Source organism: Stenella coeruleoalba (genome assembly GCF_951394435.1).
Source record: "Stenella coeruleoalba genome assembly, chromosome: 8".
Lineage (NCBI taxonomy): Eukaryota > Metazoa > Chordata > Mammalia > Artiodactyla > Delphinidae > Stenella > Stenella coeruleoalba.
The window spans coordinates 12,820,600-12,839,163 of NC_137154.1; the positions used below are offsets into that span (position 1 = coordinate 12,820,600).

At 53.6% G+C, this 18,564-nt stretch overlaps 4 protein-coding genes across 6 annotated transcripts; 2 read left to right on the top strand and 2 right to left on the bottom strand.

Annotated features, from left to right (window-relative positions):
• Positions 1 to 439: 439 nt before the first annotated feature.
• C1QTNF4 (C1q and TNF related 4) lies at positions 440 to 4,616 on the top strand (the record flags this gene model as incomplete). Its single annotated transcript, XM_079929832.1, has 2 exons — positions 440 to 654; positions 3,637 to 4,616. Exon 2 carries the CDS (start codon positions 3,642 to 3,644, stop codon positions 4,614 to 4,616), a length of 975 nt encoding a protein of 324 aa, XP_079785958.1. The 5' UTR covers positions 440 to 654; positions 3,637 to 3,641.
• Positions 4,617 to 5,911: 1,295 nt separating this feature from the next.
• FAM180B (family with sequence similarity 180 member B) lies at positions 5,912 to 7,555 on the bottom strand. 2 transcript variants are annotated; one of them, XM_079929968.1, is made up of 3 exons: positions 7,442 to 7,541; positions 6,540 to 6,610; positions 5,912 to 6,345 (listed from the first exon to the last, which is right to left on the bottom strand). In XM_079929968.1, the coding sequence occupies exons 1-3, from the start codon at positions 7,524 to 7,526 to the stop codon at positions 5,950 to 5,952; spliced, it is 552 nt and encodes a 183-aa protein (XP_079786094.1). In that variant the 5' UTR covers positions 7,527 to 7,541; the 3' UTR covers positions 5,912 to 5,949. The 2 variants fall into 2 exon arrangements, with proteins under 2 accessions (XP_079786094.1, XP_079786093.1); XM_079929967.1 differs by lacking the exon at positions 6,540 to 6,610 and having other exon boundaries at positions 7,442 to 7,555.
• A 1,579-nt stretch (positions 7,556 to 9,134) lies between these two features.
• On the bottom strand, positions 9,135 to 13,945 carry NDUFS3 (NADH:ubiquinone oxidoreductase core subunit S3). The gene is made up of 7 exons (XM_079929168.1): positions 13,819 to 13,945; positions 13,645 to 13,710; positions 12,407 to 12,504; positions 11,919 to 12,068; positions 10,897 to 11,022; positions 10,645 to 10,764; positions 9,135 to 9,380 (listed from the first exon to the last, which is right to left on the bottom strand). Exons 1-7 carry the CDS (start codon positions 13,889 to 13,891, stop codon positions 9,213 to 9,215), a joined length of 801 nt encoding a protein of 266 aa, XP_079785294.1. The 5' UTR covers positions 13,892 to 13,945; the 3' UTR covers positions 9,135 to 9,212.
• KBTBD4 (kelch repeat and BTB domain containing 4) lies at positions 13,910 to 18,109 on the top strand. Of its 2 annotated transcripts, none has more exons than XM_079929166.1 (4): positions 13,910 to 14,071; positions 14,993 to 15,613; positions 16,683 to 16,789; positions 17,236 to 18,109. In XM_079929166.1, exons 1-4 carry the CDS (start codon positions 14,053 to 14,055, stop codon positions 18,094 to 18,096), a joined length of 1,608 nt encoding a protein of 535 aa, XP_079785292.1. In that variant the 5' UTR covers positions 13,910 to 14,052; the 3' UTR covers positions 18,097 to 18,109. The 2 variants fall into 2 exon arrangements, with proteins under 2 accessions (XP_079785292.1, XP_079785293.1); XM_079929167.1 differs by having other exon boundaries at positions 14,023 to 14,175.
• The last annotated feature ends 455 nt before the right edge of the window (positions 18,110 to 18,564 follow it).

Sequence of the window (18,564 nt, forward strand, 5' to 3'; positions counted from 1 at the left end):
CCCCGGTGCCACTCAGCTTGGACATCTGTCCCAGCCAAACTCTCACCTTCCACTGTCCTTGCAGTCCAGAGGCTAGTCCAGTCTCTGCGCCCTGCTCCAGTCCCCTCTCCTCAAACCAGGGAGAAGGCTGGTCTGTAGAGTGCCCTGAGCCACCGCTAGGTTGACCTCTGCCTCAGTTTCCCCATCTGCTAACTTGGATTAATGATGCCTGCTCTCCAGACCCAGAGGAGGAAGCTTTAGGGAGGTCACGGAAGAAGAGCCCGGTGCTCGCGCTGCCTGCGCGGGGGGCCTTCTTCTTGCGGTGCCCCTGGGCCCTGCGGCTCGGCTCCCCGGCCTCGGCGCGCCCCTCCCTCTCGCTTCCCCTCCCGCTTCTCCCCCTGCCCGCCCCTACCCTGCCTCTCCTCGCGCTGTCCCGGAGCGTAGCTCTTCAGCAGCCCTTTTTCCCTCGCTGCCCCGCCACCCCGAGACCACCCCGGGGTCCCAGCGCCCCGCCCGCCGCCGCCGCCGCCGCCGCCGCCGGCCCCGCCAGGCCCGGCCCCGCCGCAGCGCGGGCGGTCAGTGCGCAGCCCGGCGCCCGCCCGGAGCCCAGAGCCCGGAGCCCGGAGCCGGATCGCGGGCTCGGAGGGAAGCCGACCGACCGCCGCCCCCAGCCAGGTGAGGGCTACTCTGGGGCGCGGGGAGCCAGGCTTTCTCCTTGACTGGAAGCGGGGGCCGGGGAATTGGGTCCTTTTTCCCTGAAAGGAGGACCTGGGAGCTTTTTTTCATGAAAGAGGCTCAAGGGCTTTTACTCTGAAGGGATGGATAAAGGAAGGTCTGGGGGAGAGAGGGTCTGGGGTACCGTTTTCCGAGGGTTTTTTTTTTTTTTTTTCATGAGAAAGGATTAATTGGCTTCCTCTGTGAAAGGGGGACTTATCTTCTTGGGAGCCTGAGGGGTTTTCAAGGTAGGTGGGGAAGGAGGTTTGGGCAGAGCTTGAGGGAGGGGGTGACTGGGAATTGAGGTTTGGAAGGGAGGGGTCTCTAGAATCCCCTTAGCCTGACATGGCTGTACCTCCACCCTCGGTTCCAGGGTTCTGGGTCTGTCCAGCGCACTGTGTCCTAGTTTTTTCTCTTTGAGGATGATTATTTTCAGCCTCACCTGGATGGAGCTAGGAACAGCCATTTCCTTCCCTGGAGCTGTGATGCCCACCTGACACCCGCTACCTCTGACCTGCTCTGGGAAGGGGGTTTAGGGAAGGATGGGGACCCACAGATCTGAGAAATGGGCAGTGGTAGGTGAAATGGAGGCTGGGTACTGGACACACAGAAGGACCCTCTGGCACTGGCAGGAAGGCTTGGCAGGAAGATTACTGAGGGTCGAGTGGGTAGGTGCTCCTGGGGCAAGACCTGCTAGGAGAGCAGCAGTGTCAGGAAGAGTTGAGATGTTCCCAGAAGACAAAAATGTTAAGGATATTTTTTTGGTTGGTTTTGCTTTCTTTCCCTTTCACCCTAGATCCCAAGACTCATTCCACTTCAATTTTTGTGAAAAGTGAAACTGAGGCAGATGACAGGTTGGCTGGAAATAGCTGTGTTTAGAATGGAAAGGTGGTGGAGAGGAAAGCACGCTGAATTTGGAATCAACAGACCTCAAGGCTTGCCTCAGTGCTCCATGAGTGGCCTTGGGCCGAAACGCTTCCCCTTTTTGGGCCTTGGCTTTCTCCCCTATAAAACAGGAGAGGGCCCACCTGTCTCGCAGGTTGGCTGTGACACCAGACGTGTCCAAAGAGCTCTGTGAAAGGGACTGCACTGAATACTGTGAGGTGCAATCTTCACTACTGCACAGGCCCCCCCCTCCCTGCCCCTGCCCTCACCAAGGGTACTGGCTAGCCCCTGGGGCACCTTTGTAAGAATGAGAAAAGGTACTTCCTGTGTAAGGAGAGAGTGTTCAGCTGGGCTAGGGACTTGGGGGTCTTACTATGAGAATTAGAAAAACGCACACTTTCCCCCAGGGGCAGAAATTCCACACACTTGGGCAAGTAGAATGTGGGTTGGACTCCAGCACCCACCTAACCTCAGACGAACGTCCTTGTGTGCAGCACATCACAGCTGCACCTGGCTACCCTTCTTGACAGGTCCCCGGTGTCTCTAAGAGACACAAAGATACACACACTCCCTGGGCATTTCCCATAGAGGCCCACGGCCTAGACTGTTAACCAGCTCATTTTCTTTTCTGCTTTGCCTCCACTTCAGGCCCTCAGGGTATTCAATCCCCAAAGCCTATGCCCTACTAGGAAGCATTACGTAATTCTACCCTTGGAGAGTTAGTCCTCTGAGTTAAGCAGTGCCTTTACCAAGTTTCCAAGGGTAGGAGTTACTGAACCCTAACCCCTTATGTCAAGAACTTGATCATCAACTATACTCCAATATAAAATTAAAAAATTAATTAAAAAAAACTTGATCAGATCGATTTTCTCAAAAAATTGACTGCAGTGCCATCCAACGAAGGTGTTCACACCTGCCTTCTCAGAGCATACTCACAGTAAGCTTGTGAGGCAGGTCTCCTCCCCAGTTACACAGCGGCAGCCATGCCCAGAGAAATGAAGGAACTTGCCTAAGGTTGCACAGCCTGTAACGGGTAGAGCCAGGACCTGGGCCCAGGTTTAGCTGTCAGTCCTCTCCACTCCACCACTACTACTGAGGAACTAAGCTGCTGACCTCACAGACTTGCCAAAGCCGTGCTGGAATTGTTGCTCTCCCACTCTATCCCCAGTAGCCCCTGGCTCTCTCTTTCCTCTCAGTGACCAGCCCCCAAGCCCAGAGGAAGGCGTCTCTTTCTCTTACTCTGATTTTACAGGGGGAGGGAGCTACCTCAAAGCCCATCTGTTCTGGCCTCTTTAGTGCAAGAAGGGCCCCTGGAGAGTCCAGAGGTCCAGCGTGGGAGCTGACCCTTGACTGGGTCAGAGGCCAGGAAATGGGTCAGGGAGTGGCTATTTCCTTTCCTGCCAAAATGGGGGCTTAACCAGCAGCCATCATGGAGGATATCAGTATAGAGAGCCAGTGCCTGAGAGAGGGGCAGGCTAAGTAAGGACCATAGAACAGACACAGGAAAATGCAGCAAATCGGAGGCTGAAGGAAACTCAGAGACCCCCTGACCACCTTCTGCATTTCCAGGGCCCCTGGGTGTCAAGGAGGAGGGGATGTGTAAGCCCAGCAGACAGGGCTATAGGACCCTCTGACCAGAGCATTTCTGCTTGCATCTATGGTATATGTCTGTGATCTTTCACTTGAAAAAGGAGTTCGGGGGTTACAAAAAAAGAAGAGAGAAAAAAAAAAAAAACCAAAACTGGCCTAATCCAATGGTCCCCAAAGTGTGGTCCCTAGACTAGCAACATCTCTGCATTACCTGGGAACCTGTTAGAAATGCAAATTCTTGGGCCTCATACTAGATAAGGTGGGGGTGGGAGCCAACAATGTGTGTTTTAACAGGGTCTCCAGGTGACACTGAGGCCCCATGACGTTTTAAGAACCACTGACCTAGTCCAAGTGTATAGGAAACTAGGAGTCCTAGTTGTGGGTCAAGGGCGGGTCTGTGAAGGGAACCCGTCTCCAGGCCGCCCCTGCCCAACCCTTGTCTCCTTTCCTTCGTGCCTCCCCTCCCAGGCGCCATGCTGCCGCTCCTGCTGGGCCTGCTAGGCCCGGCCGCCTGCTGGGCCCTGGGCCCGGCTCTGGGCTCGACAGAGCTGCGCTCAGCCTTCTCGGCAGCACGCATCACCCCCCTGGAGGGCACGTCGGAGATGGCGGTGACCTTCGACAAGGTGTACGTGAACATCGGGGGCGACTTCGACGCGGCCACCGGTCAGTTCCGCTGCCGCGTGCCCGGTGCCTACTTCTTCTCCTTCACGGCTGGCAAGGCCCCGCACAAGAGCCTGTCGGTGATGCTGGTGCGTAACCGCGACGAGGTGCAGGCACTGGCCTTCGACGAGCAGCGGCGGCCCGCCACGCGGCACGCCGCCAGCCAGAGCGCCATGCTGCAGCTCGACTACGGCGACACGGTGTGGCTGCGGCTGCACGGCGCCCAGCAGTACGCGCTCGGGGCACCCGGCGCCACCTTCAGCGGCTACCTGGTGTACGCCGACGCCGACGCGCCTGCGCGCGGGCCGCCCGCGCCCCCGGAGCCGCGCTCGGCCTTCTCGGCGGCGCGCACGCGCAGCCTGGTGGGCTCGGACGCGGGCCCGGGGCCGCGGCACCGGCCCCTAGCCTTCGACACTGAGCTCGTCAACATCGGCGGCGACTTCGACGCGGCGGCTGGCGTGTTCCGCTGCCGCCTGCCCGGCGCCTACTTCTTCTCCTTCACGCTGGGCAAGCTGCCGCGCAAGACGCTGTCGGTGAAGCTGATGAAGAACCGCGACGAGGTGCAGGCCATGATTTACGACGACGGCACATCGCGGCGTCGCGAGATGCAGAGCCAGAGCGTGATGCTGGCGCTACGGCGCGGCGACGCCGTCTGGCTGCTCAGCCACGACCACGACGGCTACGGCGCCTACAGCAACCATGGCAAGTACATCACCTTCTCTGGCTTCCTGGTGTACCCCGACCTTATCCCCGCCGGCCCGCCCGGCCTCGGGCCTCCGGAGCTCTGAGCCACGACCCGGAGAGGAGCCCCGGGCAGCCTGGGGCGTGCATGCCAAGACGGGACCGCGGCCCGAAATGTCCCGCCGGCGCGAGCATGACGGCCCGCCCAGCGTGGCTGGACTCTGCGAATAAAGTGGGCCTGCGCCGGCGCCTGTCTGCCGGGGTCCTGCGCTTTGTCTTGACTGCGACGCTTTTGTCTCGGGCGGGGCGGGAGGGACTGACTACAGCTGGCCCCGGGTGGGGGTCGGAGGGCAGAGGGCAGCATTCAGTCAGGCCTTGGGAGGGCGAGGAGGTGGGAATTTGATTGAACCCTACTTGCCTAACCCCGATTTGGGCCTCCCCTTCATGTCCCATTCCAGTCAGTCCCTGTAATTCCTCCCCGTTGACCTACGACGTTACTTTTAGGGCCCATCTGGTTCTTTTTTGTGACAAGGGACTTCACCCCGCTGCCTCACTGGGGCTATGGGATTCAAGGAAACGGTACATTCCTTTTCCCAGTAGGGCGTGCGCATGGGACAAGCAGTTGATATCTGGTTGCCCTGATTCCTGCCCTCCCGGGATGAGGAGGGTGGTTTGCTCAAGGCACTGGTTAAACAGCTTACTCTGACAACAGAAGGACACAGGGCTGCAGGAGGCTAGAACAGAACATTTTATGGGATGAGCTACACAGGATCAGGACTACACCAGCCAGCCTCAGTCCCCTTCCAGCCTTACTCCCTCCTCTGAGCCTTGTCGATATGGACCAAAAAACACTTCTCACTTCCCTGCCCCCCAGAAGATAATGTTCCTCAACCTGCTTCCCTCCATTCCTCCAACAGACTGACCTAAAAATGTCCAGCCTATTCTCCTAGCCCACATGGGGTACTTGGAGGCTTAGGGACCCCCAGAGCCTTGGTTGGGTTTAAAAGAGGTGTCTACATTAGGACTGGGCACTGAGCACTTACGAGTTTCCTGTAGATTCTGCCTGTCATGGGACTGCCTAGGTAGGAGCTGGAGGGTCTGACCTGGCCTTACTTGGGAGCTTCCCTTTCAGCATCCCTTAAACACACTTCTCAACCCTGACCCCTACACCCCCTGCCCCCCACCCCCACCCCGCCACACACACTGCCTCCAAGTCCTGCCCTTAGGTCTGTGCCTGCTGCCTGGGACCCAGAGCCTGGGCCCAGGGAAGAAGATGGGGGAGGGGTAAGCTGGGGTCTGGGGTACAAGCCGAGCCCAGAGGCCCGAACACAGTGGGAAAAACCAGGTGCCAGATGGAGGCCCCTGGCCAAGATGGGTCTGGCTCAGGTAGGGGGCGGGGTGGAGGGGGCTGGGGTGGGAATGACAGGCAAAAGGGGAGGGTTAGGGGAAGGGGTCAAGGGTAGAGGCCGAGGGCCCCAGAGAAGGGGGCTGGCCCTGGGGGCAGAAGCCCTTGCACAGGTCCCAGAGTGTTTCCTGTGCCAGGAGGGCGAAGACCTGGGCCCAGCGACCTCTCTCCTGAGCCTCACTAGCCACAGGGAGCCGGTAGACACAGGACAGGCCTGTGAGGAGCAGATGTTCGAAGTCCCAAGGGCTAAGAGGGGGTCCCTTCCGCAGGTCCTGGAACTGCTGCAGCCGCTGCTCAGCACCCTCCAAGTCCCTGGGCACATGGTGCTGCAGGAGGAGACTGAGCCGGCGGCCTGGACGTGTGGATGCCAGTTCCTCGTCCTGGATGTGCAGCTGCCCCATGATATCCAGCTCCAGCCCAGACCAGAGCAGCTGCAAGGGGAGCCATGTAAGGGGTGGGCTGGGGCCTAGGGAGCGGGGCCGGGGGGGCATAAGCAGGCAGCAGGACCCATGCTGGGTTGGCTCCCCTCCCCCAGCAGCCCCAGCTTGAGGCATCCCCCTTCCCAACCCTGAGCTTAGGGACATCTGGACACTCCCACCCCCATGTCCCAGGCTGGAGGAAAGACCTCAAACATCACTTCCGGGGCCTCTGGCTCCTGCAGGCCACCTCCCACGTTGGTGCTGTCCATGGGCTGCCCTGGGGCAGCAGAGAGGAGGTCAGGGCCCTGCCAAGCTCCACCCTGAACACCCCAGCCTCCCACGAGTCCCTTCAAGCTGCCTGGTAGGGGTGCCTAGAGGTTCTTCTATCTACAAAGGAGCAGGAATGCCATCCCATGCCCACCTCCCCCACACACATACGCACATTGACATTCACTCTCTCATTCACAAGGCATAGTCTTGTGATCCCAAAAGCATCATCCCAAACCCAGATACGGTCTTGGCAAACGTCCAGGACTCCTCCTGGAACTTCTACAGTTCACTTGGCCAGGAGCTCCAGGCCAACGGGTCACAAGACACTTCACTTCCCATTTCTCCTTCCTATATAATCATCTAGGGACAGCGTGACCTGAAACTGCCAGTGACCCTCCCCAAAGGTCAAGGACCCCTTTGAGAAGAACCTCTTTCTTTCCTGCTTCTCGGTAAGTGACCGTGTGCAAGGCAGGGAGGCCAGGCAAGGCAGGATGTCTGTTGCAGCTTCCTTCACCCCTCTTCTGGGGTGCTGCCTAAACCTTGGAATGATTGTCCTAAGCCCAGGGCAGGTTAAGAGGTCCTCCTTTGCACACCAGCCAGAATAAGCCCCAGGCCCATTGAGAGCACCTAGGGCTATCTCCCCTCACTTCACCCCGACCTTTCTGGTTCTGGGTGGGGCCCACACCTTTCCCTCCCCCACCCCACAGCGCAGGTCAGCCTGCTACCCGTCATGCCCTCAGTTCCTAAGCCCTGCTAGGCTCAGATAGGACCAAGTGTAACTGCTGTCAGCCAGCAGCCTTCCTTGGCTCCTGTCCACCCCACCCTAAGGCCCCGGTACCTGCACGGTGCTGGGTTGTAGTCACTCCAGGGAGGAGGCAAATGGCTACCATTAACCAAGCCAGGAACTGCATCGTCCCAGCCATGGCCCACACGTCCTCTGAGTCTTATTCTCCCCGGCTGCTCTCTGCACCTCTGTCCGCCTCCCACACACCAGGGCTCCAACCTTCCACTGCAGGCTCCAGCCGTTCCCTGCTTGGCGTGTCATTCTTCCGTGCTTAACAGGGAGGGGCTGGCTCTGGCTTCCTAGGGGCTCTTTCCATCCCACAGAAATGTGGAATCTGTGGTTGTTGGCAGGAAGAGCCTGGCTCCTGGCTTGTCAGGCCCTTAGCTTATTCCTGCCCAGATGGGCGGGATGCTTAGTTAATAGGAAGAAGGTGTTTGGTAGCAAACAGCTCTGACTTAGCCCTCCAAAAAGGTAGGCAAGAGGGGGGCTTCCCTGGTGGTGCAGTGGTTAAGAACCCGCCTGCCAATGCAGGGGACACAGGTTTGGGCCCTGGTCTGGGAAAATCCCACATGCCACGGAGCAACTAAGCCCGTGCACCACAACTACTGAGCCCACGTGCCACAACTACCGAAGCCTGCACACCTAGAGCCCGTGCTCCGCAACAAGAGAAGCCACTGCAATAAGCCTGCGCACCGCAACAAAGAGTAGCCCCCGCTCGCCACCACTAGAGAAAGCCCGCGCGTCGCAACTACAGAAGGCCCGCGCACAGCAACGAAGACCCAACACAGCCAAAAATAAATAATTTTTTTTTAATTTAAAAAAAAAAAAAGGTAGGCAAGAGCCCAGGCGGTTACACTACTATCTGTCGTCACCCCCAAAACATTCTGCAGTTGAGTCCAGCCCCTGACACCCAGTCCAGCCCAGCCTCCAGGGAGCCCCTCAGTAGCCAAGAGCAACAGCTACAAAGCCTGATCTTCCAACTGCCTGGTGTGCTGGCTGAGCGGCCCACCGACAGGCAGAGAAACACTCCCACCTCAGGCACGCGGCCAGGGGCTGAAGAGACTGCACACTGGCCAGGTGCGGAGTGCTGCTTCCTGGCAGACAGACCTGCAGCTCCTGATTGTCTTTTGCCCCAGACTGGGACCCCCTTTGCTTGCTTACAGCATTCTCAGCTCAGGCCAGAGTGCAGGAAGATTCCCTTAGCCCAAGCATGATGGGCTGTCAGCTTGCAGGGAGCAGGACACAGGGTTCAAAATGAGCTGAAGCTCTTCTTGGCTCTGACTGTTGGCCCATGGAACCCTGTGATTGTTTGCATAGGATGAGGATGAGGGTGGGTGGAGGGTGCCCTATTTCCACCCAGGCCCCTGGATCCATCAGCTGCCGCCAGACAGTATGCTGTGACAAGGGGCTTTCTCTAGCAGTCGTTGAGACCCCTCCAATTCTCAGGAGAGGCCCTGCCACACCCATCCTGAGCCCTGTGGACTGTGAGAACTTTCAATTTCAGCTCCAGAATCTCTCTCAGAAGTATATCCAGGGCTTCCCTGGTGGCACAGTGGTTGAGAGTCCGCCTGCCGATGCAGGGGACGCGGGTTCGTGCCCCGGTCTGGGAAGATCCCACATGCCGCAAAGCGGCTGGGCCCGTGAGCCATGGCCGCTGAGCCTGCGCGTCCAGAGCCTGTGCTCCGCAACGGGAGAGGCCAAAACAGTGAGCGGCCCGCGTATCACAAAAAGCACACAGAAGTGGTGAATCTAAGTAGGATTTTATTTACAGGGACGCTCAATGATAGATATGGCGCTTTCTAGGATACACATGCCTTCCCTGAAACTACTTGGTTTCGGGGTTCTTGTCTCCAGCTTCAAGCCTGAGACTCTCAGGGGGCTGGCGATAAGCAGGGAAAGTCTCCCAGGGGCTGTTCAGATCAAACCTGCGGAACTCTTGGGCCAACTCCACCGGCTCGGCCACCACCCGCTTCACCTCATCGTCATAGCGTAACTGCAGAAGAAAAAGGCAGGCTTGAGCACTAAGGAAGACCTTGCTACAGCCACTAAAGGCCCACTTTCCCAAAGCCTTCCTCAGCCCCTTTACTTCTCTGTCCTTGACTCCTGTCCCAGCCTCTGTAAGTCTCCATCCTCATCTGTGTTACCCATCAGACCACAACCCAAACAGTCTAAAATGGCCTCTATCTCATGCCCTGCCATCACCCAGGCAGGCCCCCCTGCCCACCATCCCCACATCAGGAGCTCTGAGCTCCTTTTCCACCAGAATTGACTTTGCTCACCCATCCACATACTCTTTTTTTTTCTTTTTTGCTGCACTGTGCGGCTTACAGGATCTTAGTTCCCCAACCAGGGAATGAACGTGGGCCCATGGCAGTGAAAGCGTGGAGTCCTAACCACTGGACCGCCAGGGAATTCCCTCAACACACTCTTATAAATTGACGGTAAGCGTTTGCCCATGATGAGGGAGCAAGTCAGTGGCTGGAAACAACAAACCTAAGCTGGCAAGCACTCAAGTTCAGGCCCTGTGACCTTGGCATTATCACTGCCAAGATGCAAGGCAATACATGTGGCATGGCTTTTCTTGTTATTGGAAGATCAGTTGGATAAGGTAAAGACAACTGGGTGCTGGGAATGGGACCATGCTAAACTAAACACTAAGAAAACAGGAGCATTTGGGTATGAAGTGATGGGCTGGATTGCCACTATCCCAACATTTCTAAAAAGTTACTTTGCTACAAAATCATGTGTGTGTGTATATAATAAGCCATCTTCCTGCTAATAACCTGCAACATGTTGCAATCGTAAAGTAAAGCACTGAAATGCCTTATAAGGCTCTTACAGGCAATTGTTACTGGTCTTGCCTCTGGCCATTCTCAAGGGCTGAACATGTAGTGTCTTGCCTTCTCAGAGATCCAGGGCAGGGTAAAAAGATACTCCACTTTAGATCTTGGTGACAAGCTGTGTCCTTAAGTCTGCCTTGGTCATTAAAATGACCATTAAAATAATGGCTAACATCAACTGAACATTTACAATACTCCCCTTTTAAACATACATCAATTAGTTTTCTGCAAATCTACTATCGTTAAGTACTATTATTGTTCCTATTTTGCAGATGACAAAACTGTGTCAGAGTGGAGCTAGGATGGAATCCAGTACTGATGCTCTTAAGCCACCACAATCCAATGGCCATAATTCCTGCCCAGGATCTCTACCAGGTCCTCCCTGCCCAGACTGCTGCCCAGTTCCAAGGCTCCTACCTCAACATAGCCAGACAGGGGGAAATCTTTCCGGAAAGGATGTCCCTCAAAACCATAGTCTGTTAGGATCCTTCTTAGGTCAGGGTGGTTAGCAAAGAAGACTCCAAACATGTCCCAAATCTAGAAAAAAGAGGCACTCAGGCAATCAGCCATCACAGCCAACACAGGGTGAGGGGCTGCACTGTATCCAGTAATTTCAATCAGTTCTGCAACTCCGGCCCAGAGGTGGGTCCACCACGTCCAGTAACTCACCTCCCTCTCATACCAGTTGGCTGCCTTGTACACAGACACAGAAGACTCAATGGGTGTCAGCTCATCTGTATAGGTCTTCACACGGATCCGGGAGTTGAAACGCAGAGAGAGCAAGTTGTAAACAATCTAGGGAGAATGGAGGGAGCTGGAGGACCAAGAGGACCACAGGCTGAGGGGTCTGGGACAGAAGTCCCTGAGTGGGAGCATAATAATGAGGATACAGGGTGGGTTAAAGTTCCACCCTGTGAACCTGCCTTCTGTCCCGAACTTCAAAACCTCAAGATGCTCTTATCCTTGCAACTACTTCCAAAGGCCTAAGCCACCCTACAGCTCAGCCTGTCAGCATGCTTGTCTTTGCTCATGCTACTGGATGCCTCCCGACCTGCCCTCCCTCACTGGGCTAATTCCTGGTCTCCTAGTTATCCATTAAGATTCAGCACAAACTTTCTCTCTCCCTTCATAAAAGCCTCCTAGACAGGGCTAAGTGCCTCTCCTGTGTTCTTATAATATCCCATGAATTATGTTATTACAGTAAACTGTTTTATGTGTCCTTCTTCCTCACTAGAGTGTGGGGGACTCCTGGAGGGCAGGTACTGGGTGTTATTTCTCTCTCAATCCCAGGATCTGGCAGAAAGTAGATGACCATACTAACAATAACAATAACTATATGTATTGAGAACTTATTGTGTGCTAGCAGTCTACCTGTACTATCTCATTTAATCCTCACAACCACCCTATCAGATAGGGTGGTTTTATGCTTTGTTTGTACTTACTTTGCACATAAGAAAACTAAATTCAGAAAAATCAAACAAAATGTTTGAAGCCACACAGCCTACTAATGGCAAAGCTACAATTCAAACTCAGTCTGCCTGATTCTGAGGCCCTGGTTTAACTGCTGTGTTGTATTGTTTGACCTGAACAGAAACTAAGGAGGCTATGGTTCCCAAAGGTAGCTATCACCCTAAAACTGTTTTGTCCCCTTTCCCTCCTTTACTCTCCAAACCTCAAGTCTCCTGACTGACCTCAAAACGGTTCTGCCGGGTGGGGATATCCACCGCTGTCAAGTCAGCCAAGGATTTGAATTGTGCATTGGTGTGATCCCTGAGGAAAGTCAGCACTGGGATGACTCCATCAGGATGGATACAGATCTCTAACTCATTGAAGCAGGACACCTGCAGACATGGAACAGGAGAGGAGAAGGAACAAAGCTACGGAGGGAGCAGCTAACTTCAGCTGGAGTCTCCCGATTAAAGGCAGAGAAAAAAGACCAAGTTGGGATGGAGGAGTCTGTGGTTTGATTCCAGGCTGCCCACTCCCACATGCCCTAAGAACACAGTTCTTTCTTTCAGTGTTTTTTGGGGTTTTTTTTTTTGGCCGTGCCACGTGGCACGTGGGATCTTAGTTCCCCAACCAGGGATCGAAAGTGCGGAGTCCCAACCACTGGACTGACAGGGAAGTCTCAACATGGTTCTTTCTTGACCCAAACCCGAACAACAGTAGTGAATATTACCTGAACTTGTTGGACATACTTGGGCAGGATTTCAGCCACATACTCTCCAAAAGCTGAGAGCTGCTTGTGGGCCACATCATTCTGTGGTCTGACAGTGGCTGGAAGGAGAAGGCATATTTAAGTAAGGAAAGTAGAAGGCAGCAGCCAGCCCTGCATTCAGTCTCTTGAGCTTGTAAGGGGTGCCGTTTCCCAGTCAGGACTCCCTGCAGAACCTTGAGAAAGGTGAAGTGGAAGCTTCCTCTTCCATGGAACAGAAAGTGATGAAAACATAAGGAAAATGCCATCTACACAGTCCACAAAGACTCACCTTATTACTGCAGCTGGGGTGTTTGACCCTTTTCAAAACTACTCCATGGTTCTTCCTTCACAATGCCTGCATTTCTGCTAAAAGCAGCATATGTCTCAGCTCTCTTACCACACTAGAAGCTCTTTAAGTGTGAGAATCAGAACTTTTGCTTCTCTTTATCTCCTTAGCATCTGGCTCATAGCAGGTTCTCCAGCTAAGAACTTCAGGGCTGAAGAGCCATCACAGATTATGTAGTTGAAACCTTTTTTTTTTTGTGACATAAATGAGGAAACTGAGGCCCAGAAAGGGGGAAATGTCAGGTTTCCTGACTCCCACTCGGCTTATATTGACTGTAACTTATCTCCGTACACTCATTCGTACAACACTAAATCACTGAGCAACCACACATCATAGGCCGCAGAGTAACTGTTTTCTCTGTCTTTGGCAGCAGGCAGGCCTACTTTGTCACTTACTAGTGCTGTGATCCCGGGCAAGTTACTTCTCTGGACTATTTCCTGCTCTACAGTAGAAGAGCATAATACTATCTATCTCATAAGATTGTTGTGGAAACTATAATCGTTCATGAATCGCTTAGCAAGGTGCCTGGCACACAATAAGCATTCAAGTAACGTGGGCTACTATTATAACAAGACTCAGAAGCCCAAAGTTTATGTTTCCTGCTTTCAAAGAGATGCCAGTTTAATCAGAGAAAAAGGGAATCATGGAAATGGACAAGGGGCAACAGGACCATAACAGAGAGGCCTAAGGGCACAGGGAGGGCCCGATTCTGCCTGCAGGGTGAGGACCATTGGAGTCAGCTCTCTAAGGACAAACAGAGACTTGCGAGGAAACGCAGGGGAGGGCAGCCCAGGACAAGGGCAAACATCTGACAAAGGGAATGAACGGGGCCCCGCCTGTAGTCCCGAGAAGGGCCGGACCCGCACATACTCACGGCGCGTGTCTGCCGCGGCGCTTTCCCTCCTCACAGGCAGCAACAGCACCAAGGGTCTCCAGGCCACTGCATGGGAAGATAGACACCGAAGCGCAGGGTGAGGCCTGAGGAACTCCCTGCGCTGGGCGTGTAGCCGTTCCTGCCCCGGGCCTCAGCCAGCTGTCCACTGCTCACCTCTGGCCAGCGCAGCGGACCCCACGAGCCCCAGCCAACAGCTCCGAGCCGCTGCTGCCGCCGCCGCCGCCATGTTCCCCGGATACACTCCAGGTAGCCGAGGGCAGATCCATAGGACACGGAGCCCCAAGGGCACGGACCGGAAACGGAAGTGTGCAACAGATCTTCTTCCGGGCGGACGCGGGGTCGGAAGCAGAGGTTCCGGGTTCCGGGTTCCGGGTTCCGGGCTTCGGAATGAAAGGAGGGAAGGCAGGTGAGAAAGCGAAGCCAGCGGGTGGGGAAACCGTGACGTGAACGTGCCCTAGCTTGGTGTGACAGAGGCTGGAGAGAAGGCAAGGATCCTAAGGAACCAGACTGGTGAGAGAAGAAGGGGCGAGAAGTCTGGGTTCCACATTCCACACCCCTCCCCCGCTCCCTGAGCTAAGCTTTTGATGAGGGCCGTTGGGCAAGGCTAGGGGGAGGGGGAGAGAAGAACGGTTTCCCTAGCGGCCGTTTCCCAGGCGACTCCAGGTGGAGCGGGAATCCTGCACGTGGCGATGGGCTACCTCGGGCCCCGTGCTAGGGACGGCTGGGCTCCGTCTCGAGTTCTGGGAGGAAGCCTTGGGGAGTCATTAGGACGAGCGGGGAAGTGCCGGGGAGAGGCTCAGAAAAGAGCAAACGTGGATCTGAGAGATGTCCTAGGACAAACCTCAGATTGTAAGGTCTGGATTCCCTGCGCGGGGAAAGAGGGGCTTGGCCACAAGGACATGGGGATCTTTTTGTCAGGTTCTGCTGCCCCGAGCCTCACAAGTTTTATGCTAATAATTATTTGGTTAGTAAGGCTTTTTCCCAGGCTTTTAAAATCATAGGCTTTCTCCAATCCCTCGCTTTCATGTGTTGACCTAAATACCAGGCCTTTTGTTACATAAAGGAAAGGAGTATTCCGTGTTTTCTCAGGGAAACACCCAGAGTACGAAATTTTTATTTCATTAGGAATGTGATGTCATTGCAAGAGCGTGAGTCCAGCTTTGGTTGAAGGAGAACATCAGAGATGTCATTAACAGGGCCAGGACTAAGGCTAATCTGGGCCGACTGTGCCCTCACTTTTCCCTTCTCCCTCCCTGCATTGGACAATTGGATTCATAGGCTGTGGCTATGGACTACTTCAGTTATTCAGGGTGATGGTGTTTTGCAGACAACTGGCAGAGAGAGAAGTTGGCTACTACCATGGAATCACCAGAGGAGCCTGGAGCAGCCATGGATGAGAACTACTTTGTGAACTACACTTTCAAAGATAGGTCACACTCAGGCCGTGTGGCTCAAGGCATCATGAAACTGTGTTTGGAGGAAGAGCTCTTTGCTGATGTCACCATTTCAGTGGAAGGCCGGGAGTTTCAGCTCCACCGATTGGTCCTCTCAGCTCAGAGTTGCTTCTTCCGGTCCATGTTCACTTCCAACCTGAAGGAGGCCCACAACCGGGTAATTGTGCTGCAGGATGTGAGCGAGTCTGTTTTCCAGCTCCTGGTTGATTATATCTACCATGGGACTGTGAAACTTCGAGCTGAGGAGCTGCAGGAAATATATGAGGTGTCAGACATGTATCAGCTGACATCTCTCTTTGAGGAGTGTTCTCGGTTTTTGGCCCGCACAGTGCAGGTGGGCAACTGTCTTCAGGTGATGTGGCTGGCAGATCGACACAGTGATCCTGAGCTCTACACTGCTGCCAAGCACTGTGCCAAGGCCCACCTGGCCCAGCTGCAGAGCACAGAGGAATTTCTCCACTTGCCCCACCGTCTACTCACTGATATCATCTCTGGTAAGTTGAGAGAGGGGGAACATCATACCCAGCTACACCGGTATGATGTTCAGTGAATGTTCTAGTTTAGGAGAAGGGTACCCTCAGGCTTCCTGGTGTTAGTTTACATTATTATTCTTGATAAGAATTTAGATACCTTCTGAGAGAGAGTAAGTTGAGATTTAGTAGCTGATATCAGAGACAGAGTCCCTTCCAGACGGAGAGGCTAGGAAAACAAAGCAACATTTCACAGTATATACAAATCTTGGATTGAAAAGAAAAACAGCAGCACTTAGCCACAAAAGGTAGTGAGGAGCTATCTGCATTTATATTCTAATCTCTCTTGTGCGTAAGTGGTCTCATCCATTCTGTACTTTGCATGTATTTGTGGGACTAGTTACATAAGTAAATTGACAGTGAGTCAAGATACCTAAATAAGAAGCTTCTCAAGTGATGTGCCAATTTTTAGGTAACAATCCTGACTCCACAAGTGAGGTATAACCATACTTCAAGTGTGAGTTTTGTAGCCTAGTAAATTGCTTCCATGGCAAGTAGGAGAATATCAAATCATCCATTTTGATTAAAAGAAACAAGGCAGGGACTTCCCTAGTGGTGCAGTGGTTAAGAATCTGCCTGCCAGTGCAGGGGAGACAGGTTCGAGCCCTGGTCCGGGAAGATCCTACATGCTGTGGAGCAACTAAGCCCGTGCTCCACAACTACTTAGCCTGCGCTCTAGAGCCCGCGTGCCACAACTACTGAAGCCTGTGTGCCTAGAGGCCGTGCTCTGCAAAAGAGAAGCCACTGCAATGAGAAGCCTGCACACTGCAACAAAGAGTAGCCCCTGCTCGCCGCAACTAGAGAAAGCCCACGCGCAGCAACGAAGACCCAATGCAGCCAAAAATAAATAAATAAATAAATTTATTTTAAAAAAAGAAACAAGGCAATTTTATGTTAATTTCTCATACACGTACATATACATACATGGTGGTAGTCTGACAAAGATGTTCACGTTTTTAAAGCCACTTGTTCTAAATTTCCCTTTTGGATTGTCAGATTGCCATTGACCATACCTTTCCTCTGGTTTTTACAGATGGAGTTCCATGTTCCCAGAACCCAACAGAGGCAATAGAAGCCTGGATCAATTTTAATAAAGAAGAAAGAGAGGCTTTTTCAGAGTCACTCAGGACTAGCTTGAAGGTAAGGCAGATATCTTTAGGGTTGGGCACCATGATATCCATGCATTCCAGCCATTTATTGGCCTGGCCTCTTTGATGCTGGTAAATAAGTCTCTGGCTTGAAACTGATAAGAGCTGGGGAGGAGGATGTGTGTGTGAGACCAGAAGCCACCAGCCTCTGGGCTCCAAAGCTCCTTGAGAGAACTACTCTCATCATTACATTAATAATCCGAAGTAGCAGATCATGATAATTATAAAAAAGGCTGGAATGAGTGTAACAGGTTTTCTCTTTCAGCATAAGATGCCTGAAAGTGATTAGAGGAGAGTCAGGATGACACACAGTAACTAGAGCAGAGTAGGTTAGAGCAAGGTACAAGTGTGTGGTCTAGGACCTTAAGGATATGTATCTCAAGTGAGCCTTAGCCTAGAACTGATAGATACCATTTATACCTTTAATTTCACCAATAGGAAATTGGGGAGAATGTACACATTTACCTGATCGGGAAAGAGTCATCTCGTACCCACTCGTTGGCTGTGTCCTTACATTGTGCAGAAGATGACTCCATCAGTGTAAGTGGCCAAAACAGCTTGTGCCACCAGATCACTGCAGCCTGCAAGCATGGCGGAGACTTGTATGTGGTGGGAGGGTCCATCCCACGGCGCATGTGGAAGTGCAACAATGCCACTGTGGACTGGGAATGGTGTGCGCCTTTGCCCCGTGACCGACTCCAGCACACCCTGGTGTCTGTGCCCGGGAAAGATGCCATATATTCACTGGGTGGCAAGACGCTGCAGGATACCCTCTCCAATGCAGTTATCTATTATCGGGTAGGTGATAACGTCTGGACTGAGACAACCCAGTTAGAGGTGGCTGTGTCAGGGGCCGCTGGTGCCAACCTCAACGGGATCATCTACTTACTAGGGGGGGAGGAGAATGACCTGGACTTCTTTACCAAACCATCCCGACTCATCCAGTGCTTTGACACAGAGACAGACAAGTGTCACGTGAAACCCTATGTGCTGCCCTTCGCTGGCCGCATGCACGCAGCTGTGCATAAGGATCTGGTGTTCATCGTGGCTGAAGGGGACTCCCTGGTGTGCTACAATCCCCTGCTAGACAGCTTCACCCGGCTTTGCCTTCCTGAGGCCTGGAGCTCTGCCCCATCCCTCTGGAAGATTGCCAGCTGTAATGGGAGCATCTATGTTTTTCGGGACCGATATAAAAAGGGGGATGCCAACACCTACAAGCTTGATCCTGCCACTTCGGCTGTAACTGTCACTAGAGGCATTAAGGTGCTGCTTACCAATTTGCAGTTTGTGTTGGCCTAAGGCTGTGAGGGAAAGAGCGGCTGACTTTTGCCCTCCCTTTCTCCAGCACCTACCCATCCAAACTCAAAGTCCCGGAGGCCCCCATTCAGGTACTATGTTATTTTTTGGCACATGTTAGAAAGGCAGCGCCTCAACCCTTGAACTCATAAGGGTGTTCCGTTTGGGGCTTTTTAGACTGCTGCTTCTCAGCTGGCTGGTTGAACTGAGAGTAGGCCAGCCTGTTCGCCATCCCCTTGTAATCCTGTGCCTCCCTACAGAGCACGTAGAGCAAGCCTCTTCTCCGCCCTTAGGCACTGCCTCCCCTCTTTACCTGATCAGTGTTACATAGAAGCACCCCTGATCCCGGGACAGAAGGAAAGATGCCCAGTCTTCCTTTTTTTCCATAGCCTGTCAAGTGGCTAATTGGTCATTTTTCCACGAAGAATTAGGTGTTAGAGTTCTCCTTCAGGCTTTGGTTGGGAGAATGGA